This window comes from Drosophila montana, unplaced genomic scaffold (genome assembly GCF_035044405.1).
Source record: "Drosophila montana isolate Dmon_TW-CO22-7 unplaced genomic scaffold, ASM3504440v1 contig_2481_1, whole genome shotgun sequence".
Classification (NCBI taxonomy): Eukaryota; Metazoa; Arthropoda; class Insecta; order Diptera; family Drosophilidae; genus Drosophila; species Drosophila montana.
The window spans coordinates 242,490-257,279 of record NW_026997351.1 but is presented as its reverse complement, the minus strand read 5'-3'; the positions used below and the strand labels follow the sequence as shown (position 1 = coordinate 257,279).

At 37.1% G+C, this 14,790-nt stretch overlaps 1 protein-coding gene across 50 annotated transcripts in view; it reads right to left on the bottom strand.

Moving 5' to 3' along the window:
* para (paralytic) overlaps positions 1-14,790 on the bottom strand; it is a 73,100-nt gene that overhangs the window by 42,441 nt on the left and 15,869 nt on the right. For 30 of the 50 annotated variants that reach the window (XM_064682456.1, XM_064682468.1, XM_064682460.1 and 27 more), the window contains 7 exons: positions 12,044-12,172; positions 8,885-8,976; positions 8,434-8,710; positions 8,044-8,353; positions 6,560-6,868; positions 2,664-2,726; positions 224-404 (listed from right to left, as the gene is read on the bottom strand). In XM_064682456.1, the coding sequence (XP_064538526.1) occupies positions 224-404; positions 2,664-2,726; positions 6,560-6,868; positions 8,044-8,353; positions 8,434-8,710; positions 8,885-8,976; positions 12,044-12,172 (1,361 nt within the window). The remainder of the gene's footprint in view (positions 1-223; positions 405-2,663; positions 2,727-6,559; positions 6,869-8,043; positions 8,354-8,433; positions 8,711-8,884; positions 8,977-12,043; positions 12,173-14,790) is intronic. The other 20 variants (XM_064682494.1, XM_064682497.1, XM_064682481.1 and 17 more) reach the window with 2 other exon arrangements.

The window sequence follows — 14,790 nt, the reverse complement described above, 5'->3', positions numbered from 1 at the left end:
TCGATATTCTCAATAACGATACGATTTAATGTCGCTCGATAACAGAATCTAGCGACAAAGAAATTCATATATTTTCTTATGGTCGTAGAACGATCATGTTAAACATTACTAAACAGTGATCGATACTGGGAAGAATCAATGCAATTATCGTTGATGAATTATATATCGATACACCAATCGATATATCGTTTATTACCAAGCAGTTGCCTGATGTGTAACCCACCTAGATTGCCATAATAAACAGGCACTATGATGGCTCCATTCTCCTCAGACATGGGCGTCACGGCGTTCGAGTCATCGGCGTATGGCAAGTGTTGTTGTGCATCCTGATATGTTGACAATACCAAAGGCTTGCGATCGCTGCCAGGTATCCCGAAACGGCCACGTCCATTACGTATCGTGTACTGATATCGATCCGATTGGTTTGTTCCAATACAATTGAGCTTAAGATTAGTATATTGGCTTAACACAAAACGCAAACTGTTTTAAAGTAGCGGTAGCAGTAGTAGTAGTAGTAGTAGTAGTAGTAGTAGTATTAGTAGTAGTGTTAGTAGTATTAGGTAGTATTTAGTAATAGTACCAGGTAGTTGTCAAAGTGGTGAGTTGTAGCAAATATCATGATATACGATTATTAAGTATTTAGAAAACATAAGCGAGAGATTGGCATGATTTGTATGAGGGATATCAATTATTAATGATTGAAAATCGAAAAGAAATTAACTCAATTATATATAACTCAAACAGTAATTGATATAACCGGCACATAAACATACACACTTGATATGGTCCCTAGCGCCGTAGACCGGGCATACGATTTGCTTTAATCATTTGATTATGGACAGCAGACAGACAAATATAGACAAGGAGAGCTTTACAAGAAATCGATTTGGATTGCAGTACGGTGACAAGAAAACAAAATGTTAATGCTCTATTCTATAAGTACAAATATAAAGGAAATAAACGATATAGCCACAGCATTGTACAGTACATATAGTTTCATTTATTTGCATATCGACAGTTATAGATATACGTAATAAGTTTAACAGGTATACAGGTAGATATTCATACATAATCGTACGGAAGCGACATGATTACATAGTACTTGAAATAAAACTCAAAAATCAAACATAATCAATTCGTTTTAAAGAGTTTACATTGAAACGTTACAGTGACTGAAACGGTGACCGCGAGACAGTGACAGTGACAGTGACGGTGATGGTGACTGTATGCCTGAAACAGTGACAGCGACTGTAACTGTGACTGCGATTGTGACTGTGACGATTACAATATGTGCGTATTTTGTGAATACGTGTGCAGCGCCCTCTGCTGGCAAGAACTGTTCATTTCTGCTTCGCAACGATCTGGCAGCACGAAATTATCTTATGTGCTTGTTAAGTTGGCTGCGCCTCAACTTGACTTAAATGGGCCAAATGAACAGTTCTTAGCTGGCACATTGACATACGATAATTGTACACACATTAGGGGCACATACATACACATACATAGTTCGAGCATGACAGACATAAATATATACTAAGTTCTCATGAAACATGGAATAGGCAATACACGCACATCGCACGCACACAAACACTTACGCACGCACACATACGCATACACACAAACGGGCCGATAGACCAAATACTGATTGGTTTAGGTTAATGCATTCCGAATGACAGATCTTAAGAAAAGGAGACAGACGGAGACAGAGACAGAGTGTGAGAGTGAGACAGATAGAGAGACAGAGAGAGGTAGAGAGAGAGAGCGAGAGTGCTGGTACAGTATTTAGAACTCGTACGTAGAGGTATATGTAGATCAAGAAACATCAAACAAGACAAAATCACAAAATATAATTTTGTATACTCATTATATATCTTACAAACAAAATAAGTATGTATGTATATAGTTATAGACAAAAATACGAATATATGTAAGGGGTATGATATTATAAAATGGTGAGATATGTTTATGTACGACAAGAGATAAGTTGTAGCTTTTAATTATGTTAAGTACCTAAAAACATTACAAATTCAACCGAAAACAGTATCAAGAATTTAACAATAATAATCATTTAAGTACAAATGGTATGCGCCTCTGTGAAAGCTAAGTCGATTTATTTCAATTACTATTCTATGTATACCTGATGCATGAATTAAACTTCAATATAAGTTTGACTACCATGAGTTTCGTATGAGTAAGATGTGTGTGTGTGCGAGTGTGAGTGTGTGTGTGTGCGTGCATTTGTATATGTACAACTGCGGTAAGCATGTGTGTTGAGTGCAGGACATCTCACACACACACATACACAGCCGCAGAGTTGCCACACACGCATATATACATATGCACAGGTACATTAAACCACAAGTCTCTGGGCCCAAAAACTGTGTTTTGTGTGTGTGTGTGTGTGTGGTAGAGAGTGAATTTCGTAATTGCAAAGTAAATATCTCTGTTGTATTGAGCCTTTATCTAGATGATATGAAATGGTTAAAGCGATTGTAGTTCTTGATGCTTTTGTTATTGTTCTTATTGTTCTGGTTTGTACTGGCTGTCATTGATTCAAGGAAAACAATACGCTTTGTGTATGTTGATATGTGTGTGTGAGTGTGTGTGTGTGGGTGTTTGTGGGTGTGTGTGTGTGTTTGTGTGTGTGTGTATTGGGCGCTTACCTTGTGAGAACTACGTGATCCCCTGCGTATGTTAAACGGTGAACCAGGTAAGGATAAGGATGTCTAAGTTGTTTTTTATTTTTTTTACAAATAAAATATAAATAGAAGAAAAAAGAAAAATGGAATCAAATAAAATATATATATGTATGTAAATATAGTTATTCCTGCTAAATTTATACAAATTTTTGCTGTCGCTGTTTGAAAGAGTTTGAAAGCAAAATATATACTCGAAGTAATTGTCATTGTGTATACAAATATGTGTATGAATGTGTGAATGCATTCGTGTGAATACATTTCTTTGCTAATTTCTACGAAATAAATTCAATTGATGTTGTTCGTTTTTCGTTTTTCGTTGTGTGCCCCTTAAAAAAATAATCAATTCTCAGCAATTTGGCTGCACAATATAATAACTAAGTATTATTTAACTATATAAAGTGTGGTTGGTGAGTCGGCGATTAGAGCATTTTATCTACTTTAGCGCAGCGTTAAATACCAACAACAAAATATAAATAAATACACGAATCATAAGGAAAATGTTGTTCATATTAATGGCAGCACTTTTTAAAGTACGACTTACAGTATTTGATTTGTTTAGCAACAAAATTCAAACATGAATTGACTTCTCGGAATTTTGCTCAAGTACCAGCAAGTTTTACCACGAATTTCAAAACAAAACTCAAAGTTCCAGACTAAAAACTAACAAGTTATTCTAATAAAATATGAACAAACAAAAAGTAATTGCTACTGCTTTTAACATTTAGTCAAATGTACTTGTCAACTCTTACGGGGATGCATAAGAAATATGCTTTAACGAAATTCCACAATATCAAATATAAGTAGGTTTTACATAAGGTTTCTAACCGCCATCCTCCTCAAAAGTCACAAAATTTCAAACTCAACAAAATATAAACTTGTTTGTGTATTGGTTCATGTTAAGTATTTCTTTCACCCAGCCTAGTACAGTTGAGTATTTTAACTAACAGCTAAATTTGCTCTGTTCTTAATCTGATTCAAGTGTTTAAAGAGTTCTTTTATTCGAGAGCTAGAGAGAGTGTGAGAGTATTAGAGAGAAACCTACCTGAGGCCCAGGGCCTACCTTGAGTTCGAGTTGCTCAGACAGTTGAAAACTGAGCGAGCGATTACGATTATGATATAAGTAAGTAGTATATTTTTTTGGAATGCAACTCTGAGCAATTAAATTTGGCAGTAAGAACGAGCTAGCGAGAATGCGAGAGCGAGAGCGAGAGCGAGACAGCGAATGCGAAACAGCAATAGTATTTAGTGAGAGTACAAATTCGAGTTATATTTCAAAGAAATTGTTTTCAATTAAATTGCGTTGATTCAAATCGTATATTGGTATAACAGTATTTGTATAGGCCATAAAATTCCATTTCAATAAAATGAAAATAAATCAAAAATAATATTGACCAAATGTTCTTGCTTGGCCACTCAGCTGCAGCTGTCTTCTAGTCTGTGTGTGTGTGTGTGTGTGTGTGTGTGTGTGTATCTTTTTATATGCCTAATAGAGCTCCCAATGTTGTAGGTGCCAGAACTTGGGGTTCCAATGTGTCACAGCCGCTGTGCGCTAAGCATATGCTTGCCAAAGCAAAAATAACAATTGAGAATTTGTAATTGTAGTTAAAGAAATGTGAGGGAGTAAAAATGACAGAGCTATCGACATGCTGCAGCATGTTGTTGGTGGTATCGCAAAACGTAACGCTGCGCTTATCGTTATCGTTATCGAATTTATCGACGGCAATGCTTAGAAATCGGTGCTAGTGTAGCCATTGTGCCGTACTGTACTCAAACTTTTTGTATTCGAACTGCACTTGTCTTTCGTTTGTTTTGAAGTAAAACTTAGGTATTTCGCATATTTTTGAGTTTTATTTTTCAGCTATGTAAGAATATACCTTTATGGTATAAGTATATATATGCATATATATTGATAATAATTGTAAATAGTTAACGAAAATGAAAGCAACGTTCACATGCAAATAATAATGCAGCCATTGAAATCATTAAGATTATTTCTCAAACAAAATCAATTATATGATTAAGAACAGAACATAAACGGATGGTGGTTGGCAGTTTGCAGAATTAATTATGGAAAGCCCAAGCTGACCTACGCAAGTTTGTTGCATATAAATATACATATGCATTATGTACGCATAGTTCAAGCACGATCGTAAGTTAAGAATTTCGACTGATTGTGAGCAGATAAGTGTTTGAAGTGTTGTAAATGGCTTAAAGCATGTTTTTTTTTTTTATGCTGTTTCACTTTAATCGTTAGCCTCATGTGAAGCTAGATATTGTTTTTTTTCTTTTTTTGTTTAGCATTGTAGTCGTCCTCAGTTTTACATTGCTTGCATTGTAATGAAAGGTAAGCATCGTTGAAATTGTGTTTTTGTATTTGTATTTGAGCTCCAATCAAGTTGTCACCTAAAGCATTCCGAGCAATGAGTTCAACTGAAAACCAAAAAACTTGACAAATCCAAACAGATACCCGTTAAATCAGAAAATCAATCAATCAAAAATCCAAATCAAAATGATTATGCGAAATGCCAATAATAGGAGCCAGCTAACTACGAGCACATTGAAATCATGATGGAGTTAACATTTAACAAAAGACTGCCTGCGACTCACACACACACGCACACACACACACACACACACTCGCAGAAGGAGGAACACTCACTAAAACACATACACACATCCACATACACAATGACAAAATGCATGCACTAATACAATCAAATTTTTGCTAATACAATGAAATGGAGTTTGAGAGAGAGAGAGAGAGATATGGCTCAAAGATGAGAATAAGAAAGATAGACAGAGAGAGAGAGGGAGAGAGATAGAGAGTGGGGGGCATAGCGAGTCTTTGTTAAAACGAGACTACAATTATTTGGCTTTTATTATGTCATGATATTGTTTTTTGGTACATGAAACTACAGCTAATTAACTAATATTTGTACATACACGCATACACGCACTAGCACTACTCGTTATATGGATTGCAAAGGAATATTCGCTAGTTATGATGGTTATTATATATATGTATATATACTTAAGCACGATATGGAGGATCGTTCCAACAACAAAACTGAACAGTGGCAATTTATAAACCAAAACGCACAAACAACTAAAGTGAATGTAATTTAATCGTTACAGTAACTGCAAAATAAGTACTCGTTACTCGCGCAGCGAGTAGCGAGTAGCGGCAGTGTTGACCGAGTATAATGCGTGGCAATCCTTGAGCTCGAAACAAAACTTAACTCGTAGCTGCAAGAGCAAAGAGCAGCAGCGAATGCTGTACTCGTCGACGCAGTCGAGACAGAAACATTTACTCGCTCGAATCTCAAAACGAGTGCAAGAGCACAGTTAGAAAGGAGACGTCACGATTAACGAGTAGAGTAGAAAATAAGCTGGCAAATATGTATATGTATATTTGCACAGCTTCTGGCATCAGTGGACAATGATAGATGGTAATCAAGGCAATCGAAATCGATAAACGATAATTTTGCAAATATTATGAACATAACAGAAATCATAGAACATCACGCATACCAGACTGATTGCAACTAATAAACGATAAACGATAAACGATGTAGACAGGCCTTTTAGCTGCATATGAGAAAATCGAAATCGAAATCGAAATTGTAATCGAAACCGAAACCGAATTTGAAATAGTAATCGAAATGGAAATCGAAATCGAAAACCAAAGACAAGTTCGTTAAGTATATATTTATATAGAGTAGAGCATATATATAAGTATATATCCCAAAAACAAGTACAACAACAAATAACGAGAACAAGAATTAAAGACAACAAAACGGAAAACAAAAAAAGACAAAAAGTATAAATCAAAAAAAAATTATTGCGCTCGGAATACTTACCGTGCTCACTTTACGAACTTTGGTAGCTTGGTGTGCTGTGGTAGGTGCTGGTTGTCTTTGTATAACGCTCACCGACTCCGACTCCACTTCGACGCTACGAATGGACATCTTCTCCTTGTTGTTGTCATCGTTGCCCTTTTCACCGCCAACGAACAGCTCGTAACTGATACACGAATACGTTGGACTCTTGGCCATTTCGGGATGCAGTGCCGCCTCTTCGGCGGCAGCGGCATCGGCGGCGGCCTGTGCATGCGCATTGGCGCGCTCCTCCAGCTTAGCCGCCTTCGCAGCGGCCGCCTCCTCTGCCTCCTATAATGATATATGCACAAAGAATTTTGTTTGCTGATCTGGAAAGGGGCGCGAATCGCAATCGGCACATCGTATATGCTCTATGCCATATGGTATATGGTACATGCAATTGGGATTTCAGTTTAATTGGGATTTGTGTGGCTTAAAAACAGAAGACAAGTTCTACAAATATTCACATATATATATATATGTATATATATAAAATTAAAAGTATAAACATTTTAAGTGCTGTGCTGTGGCTTGGGAGTTTATTTTTGGTTGGGATCGGACTTTGATGGGGAACTTTAGTTTTATTTTCTTCATTTTTTATATAGTATGTTGTTTATGTTAATACGTCTAGGTAATTGTACTTGATTTTTTCTTTTGTTTATTGCTTTTTACTTTCAGGTGTTGAATTTTGCATTAGTTTACAACAACAAAAAAGTGCGTTTTTAATAAAATACTGACAAACAATAAGAATTTTATATAGATATATATCCATATAGATATTTTGATACATATATAAAAGAGTTGAGCAGAGAATAGAGAATATATGGCCAGTTTGGCATAGATCTGTGGCATGACATATCAATAAATTGAAGTATTTTACTTGCTTTACACGAAGAGATCAAAGATACACAAAAACACAAACCAGAAAAAAATCAACTAAAAATTAAATCAATAACATATATGCAAGTAGTTTGGTAAATAAGTACGTTACGATTATATATATTATAGTATATATATTATATATATTACTGGAATTTGGAAAGCAATACATATGTATGTGTTGATATATAAGTAGTTATTTAGTTGGGCATTACAGATATATGTATATATGCATTGGTGGTTAGGTGTTCTTTTTACAGCTACACAATTGTACACTCTGTATGTACATTCGAAAGAGACACTAAAGTGTGATCATACATTATGATGTACGATTGATTGATATACACATATATATATATATATAGAGAGAGAGAGACAGAGAGAGAGATATAGCGAGAGACAATTGGACTTTATACATACATATACAAAAGAAAAAAGCAACTCTTGTTGTATTTAATAGATATTTTCAATGATCAATTCAGCTCACTGGTAATTGAGATTGAAATTATCTACCATTTTTGTTGAGGTGGCTTTAATGTGGTTGTTTGTCCATTGGGCGTTTAGGTCTCTACTGGGTTTCTACTTACACGTATCGCCTCCTCTTCGGCAGCCTCCTCTTCTTCGGCCTTCTTTTGCAATTCGTCATATGACATGGCAACAATGGCCAAAATCAAATTCACAAGATAGAATGAACCTAGGAAGATGATGACTATAAAGAACAGCATGTGCCAGGGTCCAGCGGCACGGAGAACCAGCTGATACAGGTCCTCCCAAAAGTCCTGGGTCATCAGTCGGAAAGCGGACAGAAATGCCCAACCGAATGAATCGAAACTGGTGTAACCATAATTGGGATTCGGTCCAAACCCCTGCAGACACACATAGTCGTCATCGCATTGACTGCAATCGATGGGCAATCGATGGATGAAAATCGATAAGTCGATAACACGATAAGCCGTATCGCGGCGTTAGCTACTCACCCAGCGCCGGAGATGTTGCCACATAATGGAAACGATATACCATCATCCTCGGAATACCAATTGGAGCTATTCCGATTATGATAGTCCCAGTTCTCATCGGTCAAATTGCCCCAGGAACCATCAAGCGGGAATTTCTTAATGCATTTCTGTGTCAGTACGCCCATGTAGATCTGGAGGCCCATCAGGGCGAACACTGACAGCGAGAACATTGTCAAAATTATCACATCGCGCAGATTTTTCACCGACTCAATGACAGCGCCAACAATGGTTTTCAGGCCTATAAATGGTTTTATTATTTATGATCAACAATAATCGAATAATCGAATCAGTATGGTATTTATATAATTCGTATAACAGTTATGTATAACAGTTCTCGGCTAACTGGTTTGTATAACAGTATAACAATATAACAGTTTATGTTTTTTTTGCAAATTCAAAGCTATGTTCATACCTGGAACAATGGCTACGGTTTTTAGCGCACGTAGCACCCTAAACGTTCTCAGGGCTGCAAGATTACCTAAATCTATACCCATGGTCACATAACTGTGTTGGATCCAAGTAAAGGTCAATGTTGTTGTTGTTGTTGTTGTTGTTGCAATCGGCAAACGTTGTAGTAGTTGTTGTTGTTGTTAATATTAACGATGACAGAAGCAAATATACATATACATGAGATGTCATTAAGTATTGGTAATTACAAATTTAATACTATCGATCTAATTATGTAAAAATAGATTGGTACGATTATGTTTGCAGTCGTTAGTAATTACAAATGTATAATTAGCTTGCTTCATGTTTGTGCGTGTGTGTGTGTGTGTGTGTGTGTGTTCTCATATTTGTCTTAAACAGCGCAATTAAGTTTGTAATTTCAGCCAAAGGAAAACTTCAAAGAAGAATAATAAGAAGAAATATCTGTCTGTGAAAATGAATTGGAATGTGTGAAATGTGTGTGTGCATTAGAGAGAAAGCTGAAATTGAGTATGCGAATAAAAGTGTATGTTACAAATGGGTTTGGCCAGTTGGTGAACACCCGCCGACCCTCCCCCCTCTAGCGCAGCCCCTCAAGTTAATGATTCATTACGGGAATGTGCCACAAGCTGTGGATAGCCAAGTTCAGGTTACACCTGGGGGCAGGTGCAGCTCCTGCTGTTCTGTTTCTGTGTGTCTGTGTTGCTATAAAAATATTTATGCACGCACACAAGCGTACCATGAAAATAGCTGTCGCACACACACACACACACACACACACACGCCCACGTATCGGTGTGGCCTGGTAATGTCCATTTGCTTGAGTTGTTTGCCTTGTCGTGCTGTATGCTGTCATCCTTTGGGAATTTCACGTTACTTCTGCAGCCAGAGCAACCTTTCATTTATATTTCATGAATATTTATCGATTCGAATGCATATAGATACAGCTTACACACACACACTCTCACGCCTTTACATAAGCTCCCGTATGTGTGTGTTTGTGTGTGTGTGTGTGTGCAAGTACATGGCGTGTAAATTGGCTTCTAATTGGCCTGGCCTCTAAACTGTTTACCCGGCAAATATATCTTTGTATGGCGTACTTCTATTATCCCAGTTCTATGCATACTCTCTATAGCTCTCATAGCCGGAAAAAATCAAGAATTCCCAACTTAAATCAAGTGAAATTAAGTACTACCGTTTAAACTAGACTCAAGCTTAAGATTCTTGTTTCCATTGTGACTTTTAAGTAGGAAACTACTTGAATTCATCTAAGAACGAAATAAACTCAATTTAAGGCAACAAAACTTAACGCAATTTAATCCCAGTTTGAACTTGAAACAAGATTAATCTATATTTCCCTTTCCCTTTCGCAAGTCCCAATCAAGCCAAGTTTAAAGAATTTGCAAACTTTAATAAACTTTGATTCCTATGGACCTTTTAAAGCTTGATTTAAATAAAATTACATGAAATGACTTTTTCAAGAGCTTTTATACCCATGCCAAGGCCATTTAAAGCTTCTCTGTAATAAAGCACAAGTTCTGCTTGATTCAAGCTTTTTTCGAAAGAATAAAGAACAGTTTAAAAAGGAGACAAGAACGAAAATCCTTGTTCGGACGCGAAGTGTGGCGGCGCCTAAAAGCGCGCTTTAAACTTGGCGTGGAGTAAATCGTGTGCGCCATGTGTGCGGTTTGGCGGGCCGACGAGGGCTAGTAGGGCAGGTGGGGAGGCGGGGAGGCGGAGAGGTGGGGCGGGGTGTCCAAGGCTGCGCGTCTGTGCGGCGCCAGCGAAATGCGCTGCACGAATGGCCCGGCCACGCGTTGCGCCAACCTCGAAGTGGCCCTCCGCAGCTCAGCCCGGAGCCCGGAGCCCGGACAGAGGGCGCCCAATAAATGGTTAAATTGGAGCAAAAAGCAATGAAACGAAACTGTCACGAAACGAAAACAAAAGAGAGCAGAAGAAAAAAATAAACAAAAAAAAACGAAATAATAATATCTTGCAGGAGCAAATAAAAAAGCCAAAAATTAGTTTATGACTCGCTCGCTCTGTGTGGGTGTGTGTGGGTGTGTGTGTGTGTGTGTGTGTGTGTGTTAACTGGTATGGCAAATAATCATAGCAAAGCCAACTCTCTGTGTGTGTGTGTGTGTGTGTGTGTGCCATTAGTAACAGCAGAAAAGAAATCAATAAAAACGCTCGCTCTCAACTGCTGCGCCACGGCTCACATGGCGTATGTGTAATTTTAGCAGCTACCTTTGCCATATGTGTTATTATTGTTAATGTTGTGGTTGCTGATATTGCTTTTGTTGTTGTTCTTGTCGTGACATTTTGTCATGCGTATATGTATGTATGTTTGTGTGTGTTCGTGTGTGTGTGTGTGTGTGTGTGTGCCTGCGGGCAATTTAAATGAAAAGTGCAATTCAGCGCCCGTTTTTGTGCCACGATATTCGTTGATTAAATAGAAAATAAATATATTTATTTAATTAAATGCCCAACCAACCGTGGCTAATGAATAGCAATTACGCACACCCACACACACACACGCACCCACACACACCCACACACACACGCACACATCCAATTTTCATTTCCGAAGAAATTTGTAAGTAGTTCGCAATAAATATGTCTAATTTGCATAATTGAACAGAAAAATTGAATATTAACCGTATTCAGTGAATTTGTTGTTTGTTTGTTTTTTTTTTTTTTAATACATATACATATTTGTTTTTTTTTTTTTTTTTTATGGGCTGCTAGTTAATTAACATACGATATGTATTAACTACATTTGTATATATATTAAATGGCTAACAAAAAGGCAAAATCAAAATCGAAATGTAGGAGAACTTTAATGACTGGCTGGATGACAATTAACTGGCGTGTATAACAGTTAATTTAGCATAGTATAAAAGGCGATTACGATACAATACGATACGATACGAAATCAGAAGAGAAAACCCAAAAACCAAAAGCGATAAACGATAAGCGATAATCGATAGTCGATAATCGAGAAACGATATGGTACATATACGAACATAGATGGATTTAGTATGGCATTATGATATATAAGTAGTAGATGTGTGAGAGATATGTGAACATTTTGATTGAGATTGATAAATTAGTAAATTGATAAATAGTTAATAATATAACTCACGCTAAAGCTATTACTACGAAGTCCAGCCAATTCCATGCATCTCTAAGATACGTAAACGGGCATAAAATGAAACCTCGTGCCATCACTTTAACAGCTGATTCAAATGTGTAGATTCCGGTGAATATCACCCTAAAAACGAATTGAATTTCGAATGCAATTTGTTTTTCGTTTCTTCATCTCCTTTTTTTACAACAAAAATTTTTTTTTTTTTCTTTTTTCATGGCTAGTCAAATAAAATGTATATCGTAAAATACGAGTATCTTAAGTCTGCTTTTGGGTCCTCACAGCTTTACAATTCGTTATTTTATGAACCAAGAAACGTAATCTATAAACGGCATGCCGAATATGTTATACCCTGGCAGTTATTCGAACTGCAAATGTTTCGATTATTTATTGACTTATCGATTAATCTTGTTTTTTTTTTCGATTAATGCAATAATGTGTATCGGATCTCTGAAATATTTAGTTATTGAAATTAATAATAAAATATATTTAAAGCACAATCGATTGGTGCTAACGATAATCTTACGCAAACTATCGATAACTTTGCAGTACAGTCACATCTTTAGGCATTAAATATACCAGACGTATTTAATTGAATCGATGCCCATTTTGGGCGCAAAATTTAGCTGCAAGGGTATTGTAGTTAATAAAGTAAAATACAAGTATATATAAAAATAAGAATAGATTTCTGCTGAGAGTATCGCTAAGCTCTGAACATAAGTTGGTTAATAGCCTTGACTTATTTATGCTTAAAAATATAACTTAAATTTAGCTTAGCCCTGCAAACATTGAGTTTGTGCTTGAATACATAAAATGCCGTTTCGACTTTAAGCTGGACTCCCAGCATTTTGAACTGTAATAAGTGTGCATAAAAGGCAGACAAATTGTTTGGAAATCTATTTGGCAGATCAAAGGGCGGCCGCAATTGTTAATAACAAGCACTTGAGATGCAGATAGAAAGACGACAATTGTCAATGTCAATAATTGTTAATTGTGTGCTTGATGCCGATGCAGATGCTAATGCGACTGCAGCTGCAGCTAGAGCTCTGATGTGGGCGTTCAGATCAATATGCCGACCTTCGGCCTGAATTCCAGCTGAGGCAGCTGTGTGGGTCTTTATGTCTTGGTTAGTCATTTGACAGATTTAAATCGGCTTGCAAGTGACAAGGCGGACAGACAGTCGGGCGGACAGACAGTCAGGCGGACAGACAGTCAGGCGTCCAGCTGCCCGCCCTGACTGGCCCGCCCACAGCTGCAACTAGTTCAAAGTCTCTGGTCTGTGGGCTGAGCATGCGTTTGACCTAGGCCCCAATGCCTGCGAAGGACACTTGAGTTGCGTTTTAATTGCAGGTATTATGTCTTTCTGGGCGCCCACAAGTGCAGCCACAGCTCAGCTGGCGACCCACATAGATGCGGCTGCCAACTGCTTAGATAGGCACAGAGACAAAGTTTACACGCGCGCGCTCTCTCTCTCTCTCTCTCTCTCTCCCTCTTTCTATTCTCTTACTCACACTCAAGCTCTCTTTTGTGATGGTGTGTGTGTGTTGTTGTGCGAGGCAGCAACTATTCCATTTTGGGCTAAGCGCAGCCGCCGTTGTCCACGAAAAACCAGAAAACTTGGCCCCGAAACGGAGACGGAAATGAAGACGGAGACGCAGCCGGAGATGAAGATGAAGATGAAGATGAAGATGGAGCCGAGCCGAGTCGCAGCTGAGCTGCAATTGCAGCAGCATCTCTTATGCGTTCCAAGTTCAAGTGGCACTTCCGCACACCCACACACACACACACACCCACACACACACACACATTTGTGCTATTTGTTAGGGTACTCAATTCTGATACCAAATCTGCGACAAAAATTTTGATATCAGCTAAAAAAATGACGTAACTCTTTTCACTTTTGATTGCTTCTTTAATCGCTTCTTGCGCTTTTTCAGCATTTTGCTCGTTTTCTTCATTTTTTTTCTTTTCTTTTTGTTACTATATTACGAGAGTACGTGAGCTATTTACAGTTACCGCTAAGAATACATGTACTTCGTACAGTGAAGCATACACTCAACAAAATTTTGTTTCCAGATTTCAGAAAATCGCCCAAAAACAATGGAATGAAATATTTTCGATATATTAGAAGATTTTTCTTAAAATTTATATTTAAATGTTTGGAAAATTATAATTAACAATTTCTTTTTGGCGATTTTCTAGAATTGGGGACGACAAATTTTTTGAGTGTACATTTTTTATATGGATTCGTATCTAACTGCTGTTCTAGCTATTTTGTTATACTTTGATACACAACTATGAAAATCGAAATACAATTTTAGATTGAAATTTGAGCACTTTACATAAATGAGAGAGAGCGAGTTTAAGGGGGCGGATTTGTTTTGGAACTACGCAGATATTCTAGAGCGAAATATATATTTATACTATGTATATGTACGAGAGATTTTGCTAAATATATATATGTATATATAGAGAAACTAATAATTACAATCTATATTTAACTAGAAACTATTGAATTCTAAAAATTCGTTGCTTATTGCAGTGCCTGCAGATTTGATCAATTGTAGCTGTAACCCCGATTTCTTACTATATATAGTTAATGAAATTATACAGAATTTCGATTAAGCGCTAAGTATTTAAGATTATACGGAATAGATGGTCTAGTAATGTACATATAGAATACATATCTATCGGTAAATATATCGATATACAATTGGCAATTACTTCAACAGCATGATATGGCG